General features: G+C 50.2%; 1 protein-coding gene across 4 annotated transcripts in view; it reads right to left on the bottom strand.

The window, feature by feature from the left end:
- Positions 1-488: 488 nt before the first annotated feature.
- The window catches only part of COBL (cordon-bleu WH2 repeat protein), a 268734-nt gene continuing 248598 nt past the window's right edge, over positions 489-20624 (bottom strand). For all 4 annotated transcript variants that reach the window (XM_045089541.1, XM_045089543.1, XM_045089542.1 and 1 more), the window contains 5 exons: positions 18650-18744; positions 15637-17453; positions 14691-14810; positions 13831-14076; positions 489-1826 (listed from right to left, as the gene is read on the bottom strand). In XM_045089541.1, coding sequence (XP_044945476.1) covers positions 1809-1826; positions 13831-14076; positions 14691-14810; positions 15637-17453; positions 18650-18744 — 2296 coding nt within the window. In that variant the 3' untranslated portion in view covers positions 489-1808. The remainder of the gene's footprint in view (positions 1827-13830; positions 14077-14690; positions 14811-15636; positions 17454-18649; positions 18745-20624) is intronic.

The raw sequence follows: 20624 nt of genomic DNA, 5'->3' as shown, positions 1-20624 counted from the left end.
AAAGACCAAGGGGTCAGAAGCTGGGAAACTCCATATTTTTGTGTGACCACCCATGCTTCACACTGACCTCCTAGGTCCTCCAACACACTGAGCAGATCCTGCCACAGGGCCTTTGCACTTGCTCTTTCCCTAGCCAGTTACACATCCATTCATGGTCTGCTCTCTTTTTTCTTCAGTTTTACTCAAACATCACTATATCCCTGAGGACTTTCTTCATCACCTTATTTCACATTACATCCCTTTTCCTGATCTTCTCCTACACACTACTGACTTCTAAATATATTCAATATTTTGCTTACCTTTGTTGCTCATCATCTGTCTTCTCCCCTGTAAACTAAACTCCATGAGGACAGGGAATCTTGTTTGTTTTCCTTTCTGTTGCCTAGAGGAGTGTAGCAGGCAGTCAAGAATATTTATTCATCGAATTACTAAATCTCTCCTTTCTACTCTGGGATAAGGGCATAAAGTCATGAAATTCACACAATGGCTACAATTTCATTTTTTTTTTTTTTTTTATTTGTGGCACTAAAAGACACAGAGAGACAGTGTGGCTTAAGAGACACAGGCTGATGCTCTTGCCACACCGGGAAGGTGAGCAATTGTCTCCAGACAATGTGGAGCAAAGTTTCCATTCTACGGGACACCTTGATCTGAAACAGTTGTGAAATATTAAAATGATCTCACTATATTTGTTGTTCCATTAAGATAGGGATTTTATTTCATGAACTCCTCTTGATTTCTATTCATCTCTTAGAGAGCTCTTTTCAACGTAACAAAAGGCTTTAGAGAGAGATGTGAAAAACTAGCGCTGTGTCTAAACATTATAAATACCGAGGGCAGATTTCTGGGTGATAAGAAAAGCCTTCTGCTTGAAACATGGGTACTATTGATCCACTGGGCAAAGGTGCCCAGACTGAACCCAAACCGTGAAATACCAGCACAGTTTTGATCCAATCATGGTGACATGCAAGACACCCAGTGTCCCTGCTCTTGATCCCATGGAGGATTTCAGAAGGTTCTCAGGGCAGTCACCAGGCTCCATATATAGCCCGCCCAGGGTTGTGGGGGGACTCATTCTACTTCCCAGCCTGCTGGGGATGCCTGCAAAGTGGGGCACGGACTGTCTGCACCAGTGCCTTTCTGACCTCTGTCACTGCCACCCATGGAGAATCAGAAACACCTGTTCAGACATCAAGTGTGATTTTATTCTGGGTGATAACTGCTGATTTTTTAAAAGCTTAGTTCGTCGGATGATAGTCTGAGACCCTCTGTGAGGTTTTAACCCCACATTTATGAGATTAAAAATCCAGTGATTTCCTTACTCAACGGTCATCTTCTGCTCCTTTCTTGCTACCGAGAACATCACAGAGTGTATTCCATTCAGATTGTTTCAATTGGTTTAAACATATTTTCCAGGAATTCAAAAGATTTCAAACAGCTACGTGGTCTTAACCATCTCTATGTGGTAAAATCTTCAAGTTCCAGAATCAGTCTAAGGTCACCATAATTAAGGGTAGCGCTGGGCTCCAGCATTTATAACCCCATTAACCTGCCAACAAGAATAGTTTATTGGCAACTTGAAATATTCAGAGGCAAACATGTTTCCTTGGCACACATGCCACACAGCTGAGCAGCACCTCGCCCTCCCTTGGAACCATTTTGCAGGACTGAAAATCAATTGTGTGAGTTTGGCCTGTAGACAAGAAAGTTCACCAAATCCCAATGCTCCCTGCCACGTGGCGTCCTCGAGCAGCGACTATGGATGGCTCACAGGTGGGTTTCTGCCATGATCTGATCTTCTCAATGATTTATACGAGCAAGGGTACCTACGGTGGAAAGAGAGCCACAGTTACTCAGGGGACCTGGAGGAGCCAAAGGGCTTGGCCCAGGGTGTGTGGATCTGGGTGCTAAGGAGCTGAGGGCAAGAACATCCTTGCCAGTACTCTTCCAGCACAAGTTTCTACATCAATACCCATCCTGCTTACAGCTCCAAGGAGAATATTTCTGGAACACAAACATGCTTAATGATTTACAGTGACTTGCTCCAGCCAGTTGTTTTTTTTTTTTTTAAAGATTTTATTTATTTGACAGAGAGGGGGAGAGAGAAAGAGACAGACAGAGAGAACATGAGATGGGAGAAGGTCAGAGGGAGAAGCAGACTCCCTGCTGAGCAGGCAGCCCAATAAGGGACTCAATCCTGGGACTCCAGGATCACGACCTGAGCAGAAGGCAGACACTTAACCCACTGGGCCACCCAGGCACCCCGATAGCTCTTTTTCGAGGAAGAAAGTATGAACTCGCTGGAGAGCTATAGCACATCCCCAGGTCTCCACCATTCTGCTAGAGCCCTCAGCTGCCCCCAGCTTTCCCAGATTCTGGGATCTGCTGGGGTCTTTTGCTCCTCTGGACAGGCTTTGCATGTGGGGTTTCTCTGTTGGGGATGCATCTTTCCAGCTGGAAGCTATGAGCCCTTCGAGAATTGGTGTACATACTATCTCTAGGGAGAGGCTCTCCTGACCTAAGCCCTTTTCAGGGCTGATGCAGTCACCCCTCCTTCTGTCAGTGACCCCAGTCTGCTGCCATGTCTCAGACTCCCTGCACCCTCACTGCTGCAGACTGGCTCACTGAGGAGGAACCATGGGATTCTCACTCCCTCCTCTGGGCACAGACCTTACTGAGTGCTCAGTATTTGTGGCACGAATGAGTGAATGCACAGGCATGACCCCATTCCCCGGATGCATAAGGTCCAACTTTCACTCTTAGCTTCACCCAGAATCCTCCTGTCCAACTGCAGAAAGCCAGATTTGTAGAATTTCAAAGGAGTTATTTCAGTGCCTTTAAAGGCTAAAATTAGGGGCGCCCAGGTGGCTCAGTTGGTTAAGCATCTGACGCTTGATTTTGGCTTAGGTTATGATCTTAGGGTTGTGAGATCGAGCCCCACATCAGGTTCTGTGCTCAGCCCGGAGTCTGCTTAAGATTCTCCTTTTCCCCTGCCCCTCCCCCCACTCAAGGGTGTGCTCTCTCTCTCAAATAAATAAATCAATCTTAAAAAAAAAAAAAACAGAACAAAACAAAACAAAACAAAAAAAGGCTAAGGTTCAACAGTTTCCAGTTTGAGGAAATTACAAATAAAACTGCTATATATATTGCATGTGAATACAAGATTATATATTTACGTTTGTTTCATTTCTCTCGGGTAAGCACCTAGGGCAGGATGGCTGGATCATGTGGTGGCTACAGCTGTAACTTGAAGGAAGTGCCGATTACCTTTCAAGTAGGGGTGCCATTTACATTCCCGCTAACAGGTCTTGAGAGTTCCAGTTGCTTTCCATCTCGTCAATATTCTGTACTGTCATTTTCTACTTAAATTGTAGCCATTTTAGTAGGTATGTAGTGGGAAAACTTTGTGGTTTTGACTTGCGTTTCAATAATCAAGATGTGGAGCATCTTTTCATATGCTTATTTGCATCTATGTATCTTCTTCAAGTGTTTATTCAAATGTCTTGCCCATTTACTGACTTGCCTGCTTTTTTCTCTATGAATTCTAAATATATATCCTGTATCCAATAAATGTGTTGCCAACATGTAGTCATAGTATGAGGCTTGCATTTTCATTTTCTTAATGGTAAGTTCTCTTGAAGGGCAGAGAGCTTTACTTTTGAGGGAATCCAATTTGTCAATTTGCCCTTTGATGGACTGCGCTTTTGGTTTCAAATTCAAGACATTTTTGCCTAAGCCAAGGTCACAAAGATTTTCTCATACATTTTCACTAGAAATTTTAGTTCTCGGTTTCAGATTTAAATATATAATTAATCCTGAGTTACATGGTGTGAGGTATGGATCAAAGTTAATTATCATGCGTAAGAATGACAGCTATGGTTGCTATGACAGTTTTGGAAAAAAAAACAAAACTGTCCTTTCTCCACTGAATTCTCTCTATATACCTTTGTCAAAAATCAGTGGGTCTATTTGTGGGCTCTCTATTATTTTCCACTGGCCTTTCTGGTATCATTACCAGATAGTGTTAATTACTTTGGCATTGTTGTAAGTATTGAAATAAAGAAGTGATAGTCCCCCGACTTGAATTTTTTCAAAGTAGTTTTGACTATTCTAGGTCTTTGCATTTCTATCTCAATTTTAGACACAGCCTGTCAATTTCTAAAAAGGGCCTACTGGGAAGCTGACTGGGGCTACACTGAATTTACAATTCAATTTGGGGAGCATAGCCACACTGAGTTTTCAAATAGGAGTTATCTGTCCATCCATTTAGGTCTTCCTGAAATTCTCTCAGCAATGCTTTTGGTTGTGTACATCTTTAGTAGAATTCATCCCTAAGTATTAATATTTTTTATGTTCTCAAAAATTATTATTTTAAAAAATCTAGTTAATGATTGTTCACTGCTAATACTTAGAAATACAGCTGTATTTGTAATGCTGCTATATCCTATAATATTGCCAGACGTACTTAATAAACTTAAAATCTGTCCATAGATCCCACTGGGTTTTCTAACATTGACCATCGCATGGTCTATGCAATAGGGATGCATTCCTCTTGCAATAGGGATGCATTCCTTCCTTTCTTCCCTCCTTCCCTTGCCTGCTTACAATGTTAGCTCCAGCATCACCTAACACTGAACAGAATGCAGATATTCTTGCTTTGTTTCTGATTCCAGGGAGATGTATTCTCTCTTCCATCATCATCTATGGTGTGGACTGTGGGTTTTCCATCAATGCCTTTCATCAGTTATTTGTTTTCCTACTTTATAGGCTTTTTTTTTTTTTATCAGAAATGGATGTTGAATTACCAAATTCTTTTAATGTGTCCATTGAGATTATCAGGGTTTTCCTCCTTTTTTTTTTGTTGTTTATATCAACCCAACCTTGCATTCCCACTTGAACATGATGTTACTCTTGTTACATGTAGTTGGATTTGATTTGCTAAATTTTTTTTTTAAGATTTTATTTATTTATTTGACAGAGATCACAAGTAGGCAGAGAGGCAGGCAGAGAGAGAGGAAGGGAAGCAGGCACCCTGCTGAGCAGAGAGCCCAATGTGGGACTCGATCCCAGGACCCTGAGATCATGACCTGAGCCAAAGGCAGCAGCTTAACCCACTGAGCCACCCAGGCGCCCCCGATTTGCTAAATTTCAATTTGGGCTCTTTTGCATCTATGTTCATGAGGACTACTGCTCTATAGTTTTCTTTCCTTGTGATATCTTTGTCTGGTTTTGGTATCAGGGTAACATTGTTTTTTGTAGAATGAGGTGTGGAGTCATCTCTCCTCTTCAGGAAATTCTGAACAAAATTTCTAGAAGTTCAGACGTGCTGCTCAGTGAATGTTACATGTTTGGTAGAACTCACCAGTGAAGTCTCCTGGGCTTGGTGGCAGTGTTTTGTTTGTGTCTGTGTGGGTGGGGGACGGTTTCTGACTTGTAATTAAATTTCTTTAATATTAGGGGGCTACTTGGATTATCTATTTCCTTTTGAGTGAGTTTTGATAGCTTGTATCTTTCAAAGAATTCGTCTATTGCATAAAGCTGTTCATAATTTTGCCTTATTATCCTTTTTACTATCTGTAGGATCTGTAGCGATATTATATCCCTCCTTCCTGATCTTGGCAGATTGTCTTTTTTCTTCTTCCCAATAAGCCTGGCTAGAGGTTTGATCACCTATACTAGTCTTGCGAAAGAGTAAGCTGTTGGTTTAATCGATTTTGCTTTATTTTTTCTTCTTTATTTCATTGCTTTCTGCTCTGACCTTTGTGATTTATTTTCTTCTTTTCACTCTACGTTCAATTTTTACTCTCCTTTTTTCTAGTTTCTTAAGGTGGAAGTGAGGTCATTCAACTGTGGTCTTTCTTCTTTTCTAATACAGCAATGTGCTGCTATAGGTTCTCCTCCAAGTACTGATTTTATAGCAGCCAACACTTTATGTTGTGTTTTAATTTACATTTTGTTCAAAATACTTTGCGATTCCCTTTTTGAGTTTTTTCTTTGACCCATGAGTGATTAAGAGTCATGTTAATTAGTTTTCAAATATTTGGGATTTTTCAGAGATCATTTGTCATTGATTTCTAATTTAATCCTGTTGTCACAGAACATACATGGTAGTATTTAGATTCTTTAAATATAACTATATTAACTATTTCCATATCACCTGCCAATTTTAACATCTGGGTCTGCTTTAGAGAGGTTTTCCTCGATTCATTTTCAGCATACAGTGTTTCATATCCTCCTGCCTCTTTGTAGCAATGGTAATCTTTGACTGGATGCTCGACACTATCAATTTTACCTCACTGGGTGACAGATATTTTTGTCTTCCGACAAATGTTCTTCTGCTTTATTCTGGGGTGCAGTTATGCAGAAACAGTCTGATGGTTTTGCGTGTTGCTGTGAAGAGGTGCTGTGCAGCGTGAGAGCCACACAGAGTCCTCTAGTCTAACTGTGTGAGCTCCAGGTGCTGCTCCTCCTTACGCTACCACGTGATTCTGTCCTGGCCTCACAAGTATGTGCCCATCCCCACTGCACTGACTATTCCAACAGGCCCTCTGCAGTCTCTGGAATTCTCTCTCCATGCTGCAATTTGATGTTCGGTGCTCTGTGCTGTGCACCTTAGCTGCCTTGGTGACCCCAGACTCCCAGCTCTGCTCCCCAGCTCAGGGAGTCTGCTGACCACTGCTGATTTCTTCTTCTTGTACAGAGACTGGGAATTTTTGGTTATCTCAGATGGGATGGTAATTTCAGTCCCTGAAACTTCGTCTTGACAATAAGTGGACATTCCCAAGGATTCAAAGACGTGAGAGTTGAACATATTTGGAAAGCTCTGTTTTTTACTCCTTTTCCTATTGCTCTGCTGGAAGTGTGGACTGACCCATGTTCCCTGCTCTGGGCTAGCTCCATGTCTTCTATCTTGTCTTCTCTCCAGGCTTGTTCCAGGCTCTCCCTTCTCCAACCAGCCCACGTGCAGCCATGCCAGTGATACTCCTCTTCTGAGCCAGATAACAAAAGCAGCCCTCAGTCACTCCAAAATACGTGCATATATATGTGTATGCATGTGTATGGAAACACACATATCCTGAGAACCGGGAATTTAAAGCCACTACTTCAGTTTTATTCTCCCCCAATACTTGTCCAAAACCAAATCCAAACTCAGTGGAGGTGAGGACTGCAAAAATGGGGTTTAGACTCATCAGTGCCCTTAAGGTATGTGGATTTCACCGTCCAAACATTTTATCTCAAAAACGATCATAACAAGTATGAGCCTCTCATAATACGCACATTAAATGATTTTGGAGCGAGGTGTACTGGTGTTTATAATTTACTTTAAAATCCAGAAAAAATAAACCTTTGTGTGGGTGGGTAGGGGGAAGATGGGTGGATAGATATGCTAAGTGAAGTCAGCCAGACGGAGGAAGACAAATATTGTATGATCTCAGTTCTGTGTGTCATCTTAAAATCAGAGGCACAGAAGAAGAGATCGGAGTTGGGGTTACGAGAAGCAGGGGGTGGATGGAGAGGAAACTGGATGAAGGCAGTCAAATGGTGCAAACACAGAAATACCAGGGATATAATACACAGTATGATGTCTGCAGCTCACACGACTGTAAGTCATGGAGGGAAGTGGTTTAGAGAGTATATCCTAAGAGTTCTCATTACAAGGGAAAAACACCCCCCCCCCCGCCCCGGTATCTCCATGAGATAATGAACGTTAACTTACTCTCGTGGTTATTTCATAATATATGTAAGTCAAGTCATTCTGCTCTATGTCCCAAACTTATATAGCGCTCTGTATCAATTATATTTCATAAAAGTAGAAAAAATAGAGGTGCCTGGGTGGCTCAGTGGACTACGCATCTGACTCTTGGTTTTGGCTCAGGTTGTGATCTCAGGGTTGTGACCTCAAGCCCTGTTTTGGGCTCTGTGCCCAGCGGGGTGTCTGCTTGAGATTCTCTCTCCCTCTGCCCCTCCCCCTGTTCGCACACATTCTCCCTCTCATTAAAAAAAAAAAAAATGGAAAAAAATAATGACGCTTCATAAAGATATCATTTATAAACACTTAAAAAACAGATGCAAAGAATGTGTGCAGAGTTCAGAGCGCACGCTCTGGAGTCGACTCTGCGTGCAGGCTGGGCGGGTCTCGGGGATTGCCTGGCTGCCAGCCCCTCCCCATATGGAGGCTGGTGGTGTTGGAGCATTTCTGCAGCACAGCAAGCAGCGGGCAGGTCTGCCACATGCCTCACTCACCACCCACCCCTGTCATCCTTCCTTCCGCTAAGCTTTCCAGCAGATGAGTTGGGGTGACAACTGAATGAGGGTTTGGGGTGGGGCCAGAGATGGCTCCGCGTGCCTCTGTCACCTAAAGTCAGGCATCCTGGGAGAAAGCGCCTTTGGAGAGCAGTTCTGTGCTGCTAAGGCCAGTTTCTCAGGGTGCAAAGTGTACAAGGTGGAGGGGGGGGGGTTTGGGCTGGTGGGGCAGCTGGAGAGCAGGGCTGTGAAGCTGGGAGGGGCTGGCCCTCACCTGCTCTCCTGGAGGCAAGCCCCCTTCTGGCGGGCCAGAAACCTGAGAGCCAGAGCCCTGGGCTGGTGAGGGAGTGAATCGATGGCTGGCTTGGAGACCTGGGTGGAGGCTGTGCTTGCCACCGCCAATATCAATATGATGGCGGAATCCGGATCTGGAAAGTCCTCAGCAAATTAAGGCCATATTTAGAAGAGAAAAGGAAAACTCCTCAGTGTTGTATAAAAATGGGAATTACACGAGGGCAGCACTAACATGCTCTGGCTCAGATAACAATTCACAACAGGGAGCTTGCTGGTTCAGTTAAGCACACGTGTAGCATGAACCATACTGATGGCCACTGGTGTCGACCCAAATTTAAGCCACGTCAGTAAGTGACCGCTCTCTGGGCTGAGGCAAGGGATAGCTTTGCTTCCTGAAAGATCCTCTTTTGTTTTGGTTGGGCAAGAAGAAAATCAATGAAGGGACACGGCTTAGACTTTGAGGCCAATCCAGAAAGCTGTAAAAATATCCGTTTTATGTTGTTTCCTCGCCTGCCGAGGAGAATGATGTTTCTATGGAAAGAGATAAAAGGGACAGTGGGAAGAGGGAAATGGCATCCAGGGGGAGGAAAGGAATCATCAGAGCCATAGAACTCGCTCATAAGCTCCCGTCTCCCAGAGGAGACAGATGAGCTCTGGGGCGCTGATGAGCTGTTGGGCAACTTTGCAGACTGGGAATGGGACCAGTGAGGGAAGACACGAGATAAAAAGAACTCCTCTAAATTTCCAAAGGAAAAGATGGTGGTTTTTTCCAGCTTGAGGTGGATTCTTGGCAAGATGTTCTAGCGATGATGGAGCAGATGAGTGATGGGCGTGTGGATGTGGGACGTGCTGGGTTCCTAGGTGGGAGCCGGCAAACATGGCAGGCAAAGGGTGAGTTTGTTCTCTCTGTCCCTCTCTGAGTAACTGGTACCGAGTGCCCACTGTGTGCCAGGGCTGAGGTCCAGTCTGATAGGAGGGGCAAGCACCAAGCATGTGGCATTGGTTATTCTAGAAGTTAGAGCTGTGCTTTGATCCTAAGGGACCTAGTGAGATGCTGTGAAGGAGGGAGCCAGTCCAGCCTGGGAACTGAGGGCTTCTCCTTCAAGCACGCATGTGGGATGAGTGCCGGGTGGCTGGTAAAACATGGGGGACAGTGAGCCAGGAGCAGGGGGTAGAGTTTGTGAGGGCGGGGAGGCCACTGAATTGGTGGCTTCTCAGGACAGGTTCCACATGTCCCCCTGCATGGAAGAACAGGTCACCTCTTAGATCTGGACGTGGCAGAAGGATCACACGGCAAGAGGCAACACAGCTGGAATGGACCCGTCTGTATCTCTGAACTAGTCCACTCTAACCCAAACCTACTCCAGGTTCACAGAACAAGCTGCCCAAAGCTGGCATTGGAGGGAATTCTGGCTCATGTTGGGTTTCCTGTTTGGACACAAGTCACTGTTTCCGGCCACAGGAACGTGGCTTCTCTGACCCTCCAGGGAAGACACCTTCTGGCTTGGAGGAAAGAGGTGTGCTGCTGCTCTTGGTTTCTGTCCTGGTGTGGGGGTCTCCCAGGCCTTTATGGTGACGGCATCACCTGTCTGATCATGTCTCTTGGGGGTCTACGGTTGAGGCCAAGCATCGACACGTGTGTGGTCGGCATCAGTCCTTTCCCGCACTGGGAGAGTGTGCCCACGTGGAGTTGGGTTAGCATCTGTGCCCACCTAGTTAAGGCCCGGGGTGAGTCACGGCATCTGTGCCCCGCTTGCCTGTCTGAGGGATGGAAGCCACAGCCTTCACTCCCAGGAAGGTGACAGAGCACAGGCCTGGAGGAGAGCCAGGACATACCAGGCAGTGGCTCCGGGGTGTTCATCCTGTCCCTGGCTTGGCGAGAAGGTCCCATGGTCAACAACCAACTTCACACCCTCTCCTTCCAGCCGAGAGCCCATGAAGGCACAGACACGGCCTTGTTCACCTTTCTGTCGTGAGCAGGACCACAGGCCTTGGACCCTGGGGGTTTCTTAGGAAATGCTTTGCAGAGTGTGAATGTTTTAAATCTAAACACAGATGCAGAGGGGGCTTGGAGTCCATTCCAGGCTCCCGAAAGAACGCATTGAGAACAGACCACTGAGGGCTGTCCGATGTCCCCCACTCCTATGAGTGTGGGATGGAGTCTGGGAAGGAAGTGGGTGCTGGGCTGCCCAGCTGGTACAGCAGGTGTGCCCCTGGAGAAGATCCCACAGACGGAGTGGGACTGCAAACGCTATGACCCGGAGGTGGAAATTTCTCTAATGCCACAAATACATAGGTGGAAAAATTATTTCATTCACACCGGGAAGGCAAATGTACTTTTAATTGCCCTGAAAAATGACAGTAATTTTTTTTTTTTAAAGTAGGCTCCAAGCCTGGTGTGGAGACCAACAAGGGGCTTGAACTCAGGACCCTGTGATCAAGACCCAAGCAGAGATCAAGAGTCAGATGCTTAACAGACTGAGCTAGGTATATGCACTGATGCCAGTCATTTTTCAGGCGATTATTCCGTATGTGTCCAACTGACCCTTCTGTCTTTTACTGTAAGTAGCATCTCCTGCCACTGCAAACCTTGTCTTACAGGTGTGGGCACTGATCATCCGAGTTTTAGCTCCGGCCATCCTGCCTCTTTGAGAGTCCTCCCAGAATGCCTGGGCACCCCAGTTAGGAGGAGGGGGAGGTTGGATAGACATCTGGAGGAGGGCAGCCAGTAAACTCGTGCCTGGAGCCCACGCACCAGCCCTGGGAAGGCCGGTAACATCCCTCAGGTCCACGAAGTCCTCCCGGCCACACCTGACCCGGAGCCCTCACCCAACACCCAGGGGCTGGTGAAGGAGGATCTGCACACACTGAGTGCCCACAGAGAGCCCGGCCCTCCCTGTGTGCATCCCGGAGAGCCCTGCATTTATCACCTTTTCTTTAAGGTTCTACGACTCTAACAGCCCAAAAGGGAAAGGGAAGCAGAACAACTAGTAAGCAAAGTATCAATGTTTTGAGATTCACCTGCTGTATCACACACCCCAGAGAGCATGTGTGGCAAAGCCAGCGGAGATCTGTAAGGTCTACGGCCGGCAGAGAAGTGCCATTTAACCAGGCTTTCAAGAAGAATACATAGACAGGCATGCGGACCACCCAGGGCCTGCCCTCCAGGGTCCCATGTCCATCAGCGGGTCTTACATGAGTGATTCTGAGATGCAGAGTGCAAGGGCGTGGAGGGGTCCCAGGGTCACCAGATAGAGCAGTGACCCAGTCCTGTACGTTCAGCTCTGAAGTCATCCATGCATGTAGCAGCACAGTTGGGCAGAGTGGTGACAGAGAGCAAAGGGACATGGTCCCCCGTGTCACACTCCTCCTGGTCACTTTTGCCCAAGGGCGTCTTGTGAACTGTTCAGGCCATCCAAGTCTCAGGCGTGCCATATAAATGCAGTTTGAAGCCGCAGAAAGCAAGCAGCAATGGTGAGAGAGAAGGGCCTGGCCTCGGCCACAGCCAGAACCCGATGATGGCTCAGGACCTCTCCTGCAGCAGCCCCGCTCCGGTCCAGACGCACGCGGACCCAGCTGCGCCCCAGTGCCCACCTGCCCCGTCTATCCGCCCCCCCCCGAGTCCCAGCATCGCTCCCGGCCTCCTTTCTCAGGGCACAAACGACTTCCTGCTCCTCTGTGCAACTCCCAAATTTGGATTTTTCTTTCTCTCCGGAAGTCCAAGCCGGAGGGTTAGACTTGCCGTGGTCTCCCACTGCCTAGCTGTGCCCCTTCAGGCCAGCTTTCCAGCTCTCTGGGTCCGGCTCCCTGGACAGCTATTCTGGAAAGATCCAGAAATCTGTTCACAAGCCGGCGTCCAGTCCGTGGCCAAACAAGCGTGTTCAGCGTTACCCAAAGTCCAGCACAGGTGCAGAGTAGCTCCGCTCTGAAGGTGAAGTCACTGAACAAACAATAGGAACCTGCAGCTCGGAGGCCCACCGCCCACCCCCAGATCCGGATCAGGACGGAAATGTGAGATGGATTCCACTCTGAGAACCTTAAACTCGTACCCCAGGATCAGCTGGGCCAGCAGGCCTGACAGCCGATGTACGGATCCCTCCCATGGGTCACATGCACACACAGCTGGGAATGCCTCATGTCACACAGGGACGACACCTGGGGGTGGTGCACGAGGAGGAACAGGTGGTGCAGGGAGCGGTGCAGGTGGTGGGGTGGGGGGTCAGGCCATGCGTGCACTGCGTAAGAGCACTGACCATCTCTGGGCTTGAGTGAGGACTGCCCATTGTGGGCTTGCTGCCTGCAGGGAGGGGGTCTTCTCCCCTCTCCTCTGCTGTTGCAGGCTTCTGTAGTGGGGGGGAGGTGCAGAGAGCAGCAGGGGAGTGATCTCCCAGCAGCTCTGCCCTGTCCCAAGGGCCACTTCCTCTCCCACAATGGACACTTGCTTTCCAGTACTTTCCATGTCCTCACGGAGCCCTGTCTGCACGGAGCCCTGTCTGCATCTGGTCCTGTGGGACCAAGGCTGAGCCACTCAGATTTTCTGAACCTCATGCCCTTTCCATATGCACCAAGGGTCATCTTAGTCCTGACCTCTTGAGGTCCCTGTGAAAACAGGAGCTTACACTCTGGAGATGGTCTTGCATGAAATAATACCTCTCGCCAGCCCCCCTATCATTAGCAGAACTCCCCAAACCCACCAGCAATGGGCAGGGACAGAGAATCAGTCTGTGTCCAGAATCATTTTGGAGCTGAAAGTGATCCCAGAAGCCACGCGATGGGGGAGTCCTTGAGTCTGGGATTCCCACTGTGGTGGCACAAACACCACTGCTTTGGGGAGTGTGGGGTGACAAACGTGGGGGCCAGTGTAAGACCCTACGGAAGTAGCCGCAGAACAGGAAGCGTAGGCTCTGCCCAGGGAGCTTTAAACTCAAGCATTTGGAACACAATGCTAGCTCTCCCCCCAACCAGAAATAAAGAGAGAAAGAAAACACGGGAAATATCCAGGCTGCGGACGACGAGGGTGACACGCGCTCTCCATGGGCCACTGCCTACATCCCCGCCAGACTGTAGTCAGAGTGGGTGGTGGAGATGCAGTTAGGGGTTCCACATGTGGTGGGGGGCCCCCCTGCGTCCCCAGGAGCTAGTCTGTGGGCTGACCCCCACCTGGTGAGGGCCAAGTCCCTCTGGTCCCTGGGGTGAGGGACACGGGTGATCATCTCACTGCCGTGTAGCTCCTGGGTGGCCTCCCCCACACCCCCGCCCCCTACGAGTGCTCGCATGGTCACGCACTGTCACCTTTCTCAATCTTGCGGCCCCCATGCCAGAGCGGATGGCGTCCATCAGGGCCTGCCTGGCTTCAGCAGGGTCTCCGGAGCTGGACCTGGCCGCTGTCCTGGACGTGGAGGGAACCTGTGTGGCCGATGGGGGCGGGGGCGGCAGGGAGGGTGGGGGCTGAAGACCAAGGTCACGCCGTCCAGGTGGCTCCGAGGATGGCTCGGCGTCCCGGAAGCTCCGCAGCTCCTCAGAGGCGAAGGATGACACCTAGCGATGACATGTGCAGTGATGAGGTCCCAGCAGGCCTTCTGGAAGGGCTGCATGCCCAGGACCTCACGGAGCCCGCAGCAAGCCTGGGAGTGGGGAGAGCTCACTGCCCATGCCTTCCTGAGAACTCCCTGACCTCCTGCCTTGCCTTGGTGGGGGAGGACAGATCCGGAGGCCGCCCAGTCCACTCTGACCAGGTGTTGGGGAGTAAAACACCCACCACGCTCTTCCTTGGATCCTGCAGCTGGAAGCTGGACGACACTGTCCTGCTCCTAAGGTCCGGGCCACCTGGGTTCCCGGGGCTCTGCCATGTCAGTCAGAGGACCAGCGACTTTGCCCTCAAGGAGAGACAGCCCTGTGGCCACACTGGGTGCCCGAGAACTCGGGAAATGCTCCATGCCAGGTGGACACGTAGGGAGGGAGGGGACAGCTGCCGGGGGCCTGGCCCCTCCCCTGCAGGGGCTGCCCCTCTGTGCCAGCCCCCGTGGTCCTGCGTTACCCACGCTGAGGGTGGCGCAGCTGACGCTTAGGACAGGGGAGCGCTGGCCCGGCTTCTGCAAACCTGCGTGGGGACCAAGTGTGGAGCATCCCGCCCCGGGACGCCCTCCTCTCACCTGCCGCAGGCTGCAGGCACCGCGGTGCCCTCGGATGGCTGCCAGCAGCGCGGAGCGCTCGCCCGCTGTCTCCGTGGAGGACGGCTTCCTGGGCCCTCCCTCGGACGTGTGCTCCGCAATCTAGAACAGTCAGTGTCGACACAGGTCACCGGGACGGAGAAATGCTAAGTGGGACAGCACCAGGGGACAACAGCACTACCTAGCAGGTGAGGGCTCTAGGAGGGTCAGACAGCCCTGAGTTAGAAGGAAGAGGTTTTCCCACGGGACGGTAGCCGATGTAAGACTGCATGTTGACCTTAGGGCAGCTAATGAGCAAAGGGCAGGCGTGCGAGCTGCTGGTACGGCCGCTGCCCTCCTGAAGACATGCGTGCTTTGAAGTCCTGCAGACCCGAGTGAGAATCCTGGGCCCCCAGCTGCTGGCGGTGTGGCCTCGGGCCAGCTCCCCTGATTGTGCTCTGCCTCAGCTGCTCATCTATGAAGGGGAACAGATGGCTCCCAGTGCGGGGCGTTGGGGCCGAATGCCTGGCTGGGGAGGGAGTATCCCACACTGTCCTAGTTGTTACTGAACAATGACAGCTGCCAGAGGTATGGGAACATCAGGCAGGAGTGGCCCTGACCTGAGGCTTCACTGACTCACACCATCATTCCCGGACCAGTTAGGGGACACTCACCCCCCCACCTCTGCACTCCCCTGGGCCCAGGTATGGACCCTTTATCTCTGACACCTTTCCCCAGGGGAGTCAGGGGTTTCAAGGCAATGGGACAACCCCAAGCCCATTGGTTTTTCTCTCTTCTGTGGTTCTCAACCCTCTAAGGCAGAGAGACGAAGCCCTCATTGGAAATTAAACCCGAGCATCCGGCTCCTTGTTCCGTTAGCCGGCCCCTCCCCCAAGGCCCCGACGATAAGGTGTGACTATGTGCTAACGGCAGGTGTCTCGCTGCTCACCTTGCGAAGTCGGTCCTTCCCTCCCGCCGAGTGGATGGCTTCCATGAGAGCGCTGTGCAGCGACGTGTCTTTTGGGGCTGGCCTCTGGACCACGGGTCGGAATTTCTTCTTTGGCCCAAAGATGCTAGATGGCAGCGTACCATCCGTCGCAGGCATGTCTGTGCACAACAAACTGGGCTTTTCCTCGTGCTCTAGGGGCTCCTGTTGGGTGTGGTTATTCGTGCTGGACCCTCTCAGAGAGCAAGGAGGCTCGGCGTGGATGGGGACCCACCGGGAGCCATTCACCAGGGTCCTGCCCGGGGTCTGATCGTCTCCTGGGCGGGGAGGCGGGGGCTCTGGACCGTCCAGTGTGTACTTGGGGGCAGAAGCTGAGCTGGTCCCAGGGTTCCTGGTGCTCAGGTTTCCCCTGAGGCTCCAGCTTTGTGTCACAGAAACGTGATTCCTGACAGGCGGGACGTGGACACCAGCAGGACAGTCTGGAGTGCACAGCTTTCCCGGAGGGCTGCCGTCCTGTGCTCTGGGCAGGACTCCTACTGCCGAGGCTTCACTCTCGTTGGGGGAGCGTGTGTCTGGGTATGGCCTGGGGGCTGTGTCACCTCTCCTCGCGGGAGGCCGTCCGTCCAGCTCTGGTGCTCTGCCTTCCCAGGTCTCCTTGGCATGCCCATGATTCCTCACTACATTAGCCGGGGCTTTCTGGGGCCCCATCTTCTTGGCAATGGCAGAGGCCACATACTGACTGGATGTTCTTCTCTGAGGCTTGAGAAATGGGACTTCTGTGGCGTTCGCTGCTGGCGCTTTCCCATGACCAGGGGCTGGCACAGGTGGCCGGCTTCCGCCCTCCTCTGGATGTCTCCCCTCTTCTCGATGGGCAGACTGCTGCGGGGGCGACGTCACTTGGGGGCCTGGGAGTCTGCTTTCTTGAGGCTGTGGCTTTGCTGGCGTGGCGGCAGTGGGGGTCCTCTTGGCGGAGCCCTCCGTGGGCTGGCCAGAGTGTTTCTCTAGGGAGTTGGACCTCCAGAATTCTTTGACCTTTCCAATGGGTTGGGTTCCCGAGTCAAGGGTCGATGGTGACAGGGTTGTGGTCCTGCCCCCGTTCACGTGGGGACTCACCAGATTCCCGAGCTCATCGATCTTGATGGCACCCGTTGAGAGAGAGACCCCTCTGTCATAACACCTCATCTCTGATTTCGGAGGAATGATTTTATACGTTGTGAGGCCGTATCTAAGTCCGTAACTTCCCCCTGGGTTTTGGCCCCGTTGATACCACGATGGTGGTGCTGAGCCACAGCTCTTACCCTCACCTTCCATGTCTCTCACTGGCTGGGCACTTGCCTTCTTGCTGGCCTGCATCTTCCCACCGAGGGCAGAGCCAGGCCCCTCGCTGCTCTGCTTTGCATCTGGGCTGTGCGCGGGAAATGCTGCAGCAGAAGTCACCTTGGGCTCCATTTTAGTCAGATTCACAGCCTCACAGGGGCCGGATGAGGTGGGTTTGCTTTCTTTCCCGATGTCGTGGGGAGGAGCGGGTGAGCCGGGCCCTTCTGTCCTCCTTCCCTGTTGCTGGCTGTGCTCCCCCTGATGTGGTGGCGGGGGGGCTTCCAGGCCCACTGTGCCCCCTAGGTCAAAAGAACCAGCGTTGTTGTTTCTATTGGAAAACACCCCTGAATCTACAGGGTCATCGAAAACCTCCCCGATGAAGGTGACTGGGATTGTGTCCTCATCAAACTCGGGGACGGTGGCTTCTGGCACACAGGGAGGGGACACGCCATTCACAGAGCCTGTCGGCAGGCTGCTGCCAGCTTCAGAGCTCTCTTCCAGTTCTGCAAAGGAGGACAGACACACATCTTATAGACTGCCACCCTGGTACGAATCCCAAGCCCATGACTTACTGTAATCACACCCTGGCTTTGACCTTCCCGAGGTTATTTTTGGGTGAGTTGTTTAGGTACATTTTAAAGTGCCATTTCAATTTGTCACTTACATACACCTGGGGCCCCCATCTCTCCTCTGATGGCTCAAGAGAGGAGCTCTTTGCACAGCCGCCATGTCTCAAGGTAAGGCATTCAGGTACAACATTTTGCCAACATCTGTAGCTTGCAAACTAGATCTGTAAGCCTGAGCCCCCCAGAAAGACTGTCTCATATGGAACACAAAGGTGGGTTTTGGGTTTTGACCTTCAGCTTACTCACATTCATCAGAAGCACCACAAACCACATGGGGAGATGTGCTCGCACATCTTGAGAGACAGATGACTAACTCTGGGCAACTACCTCAGAATTAGCCCCAAGGGACACAGTGGGTCCCCTGGTCAGAGCCAGAGGGACATGGGATGACCATTTTCGCTTTTTCAGCTCTGTCCAGCACATCTTCAGAGGACAGAAGGCCGACAAGCCAGTAGACTATGGATGAACTCTGCACTCCGTTTCATTCTGGATTTTGTTTGAAGGCATGCCCATACCGAAATTTCTGGATTACCGCCACCGTGCGCCCTTATTTGAAAGATTCCTTGATTGTCTACTGAGATCGTCTGCATCTGCTTTGGCCATAAAGCATCACCTTCCCCACACCTATCTGTACCACAGCAAGCGTTCCACCGTGAACGGTTCACCGCTGAGGCCGTGTGCACCGAATTTCCCTCCGAGATGTGCCAAACGTCAGCGAGCCAAGCGGTGCACGTTGTCCTCAGGGAACCTGTTTGCCTGTGTCACCCAGTGCTTCCCAAATTCATCTGGGCACTGGAGAACTTTGTTTTCTTATGTGTGTAGAATCCCCCCGCAATGCACACAATCAGTACCACCCAGAGCACTGGAGCCGCAGTTCAGAGTGTCCACAGTACTGTCCCACAGCCCTGATGGGAAGCCATTTCAAGAGTGGTGCTCACCTGCCTGCCCCTCACACCCGGGCTTTCTTCTGCAGGAACTGGGTCCTCCCACCCACCTTTCCCGCCTAGAGCCACAGCAAGCATAACCCCCCAGAGCCTACGGCCGCCCAGCCCAGGACAGACGGTCGCGCTCACCTTCCAGCTCCTCATCCAGCTCCTCGAGTGTCTTCTGGAACTGCCCGGTGAGAAAGAGGTCTTCTTCGCCACTGGAGGTTATAGTCACTTCGGGTCTAGGGAAGACCAGAGAGAAAGGAATGGCGTTCATTTTTCTCTTCCTTTATTTCTTTACTCCTTTCTGGGACTCTCCAAGGAAGGCACAAAGCACAGCCAGGTTCATGCAGTTCTGTACTCCAGCTGCCCTTGGGGCTGCTGGGACGCAGTTGGGGTGTGCATGTGCGCGCACATGCATGTGTGAGCGGTAGCAACAGTTCTAATAGGGACAGTGATAACCGCCTTCCCCCAAGACTGGACAAAGCACCCCCAGGGAGGGCTGCCCGCTGTCCCTCCGGAGGTTCCAGGAGCAGCCTGCACGCCCCAGGCTCCAGACACAGGACTTCTGCCCGAGTGGTCTTATGAAAAACCTTACAAGCAATTTATAAGGCAGGTAGGAGTCAAGTTGTTTACAGATAGGAAACCAGGTGCCCAGGCACTAATGGATCCGTCCAAGTTAACATGGGCTCAAACCCTGGGGGAAAGCCGGCCACCTCCAGTGTCCAGAGGCACCATGTGGCCCCACCACCTGGACATCTAGGAAGATGCCAACCCGCCTGCTGAGGGGAGCCGGAACTCGCCTTATTTGCGTCACTAGGACAATAGCATCCATGGGACGTCTAATGCCAGAACAATTTCAACGCAGCCTTTGCAAGGGCTCTTGTCTCTGTTTTGGCTGCGCGGAGAACAGAGACATGTCGAGGGTAATTGTCTATCTTCAGTGAAAGCTGAAGGTCTTTTCCGCTGATTGTTAAAATTGAGGACCAATTTCCATCATTGCTAATCAGGCTCAGCTAATGATGCATGAAATGTGCTTTCCACAATCCTCACTTACATAGAAAAGTTTGTGTTCTGATAAATGAGTCCTTCTTACTTGGTGGCTGTGTCCTTTTGGGAGCCAGGAAGCAGCATCCAGATTAGTCTCAGCTAATGTCCTCTGACAAGCCGGACAAAGGGGGCTGGTTTTGTGTGCATGTGGGCCAATTAATAAGGATCGAAAAGAGCAAAGACGGCCTTTCCTACTGCTGTTGCTTGGACTGGAATTGAATGCATTTTATTAAAGCTGTGGTTTTCTCTTTTATGGACCCTTATGGTTTAAGTACATTTCATTTACATAGTTAACAAAAATATGTAGCAGAGAAAAAATGGATAGCGCTATGTAAAATTTTATTTGCAACTGAAAACGGTACTTTTAATAATGCTTGATCTTCATTTGGGATGCTTAAGGCTCAGCTAAACAAAATTCTACATGTACTTTTGCTTCAAAGTACTGCAAATACTTCAAAGCGTGCTAAACCACATCGCTTCATGAGAACAGAGTGATCTTAATGAGAGTTTAATACCAATTTAAAATAAGAATCCCACTAATGCTATCATTTTATACATGTTAAACTAGAAAGTCATGGCAAGCCGATGAAATGCGGGGAAGCTGAAACCCTCACACTTGTTGCTACTGGCACGGAATGGAAATGCACATCGAGAAACAAAACATCACTGTAGCTTTGTAGGAACTTGGTTCATGAGTCTCTTTTGGTAATTTGCCTTAAGGAAATGATCCTACAGCAAGCAAAAGAGAAACAAAACAGTGTTCATCGATTTTATGGGAGGAATTCCAAAGCATCTAGCAACACTGCGTGTTGATTTCAAAGGGCATTAAAATCAGCCGATTTTTGAACCTGGAGTCAGTGTGGAGTCACAGCTCAAGTCTTAAGGCAGCATGTTACGTGAGGAAATCAAGACATATGCATAGGGGGAGCTTGATGGTCTGGAACCAGCACACGCCCATGGACAAGGGCTGTAGAAATTTAGACCACCACCACCCACCCCTGGGATTTGTTGAAAGAATGAACTACAGGGAGTCTGCTATCCCTTTTGTCTTAGAAGTATACTCATTTTGGTA

This window comes from Mustela putorius, unplaced genomic scaffold, assembly GCF_011764305.1.
Source record: "Mustela putorius furo isolate JIRA1106 unplaced genomic scaffold, ASM1176430v1.1 tig00003845_pilon_pilon_pilon, whole genome shotgun sequence".
Lineage (NCBI taxonomy): Eukaryota > Metazoa > Chordata > Mammalia > Carnivora > Mustelidae > Mustela > Mustela putorius.
The sequence above is the reverse complement of the archived record's forward strand: the minus strand, read 5'-3'. Positions and strand labels throughout refer to the sequence as shown.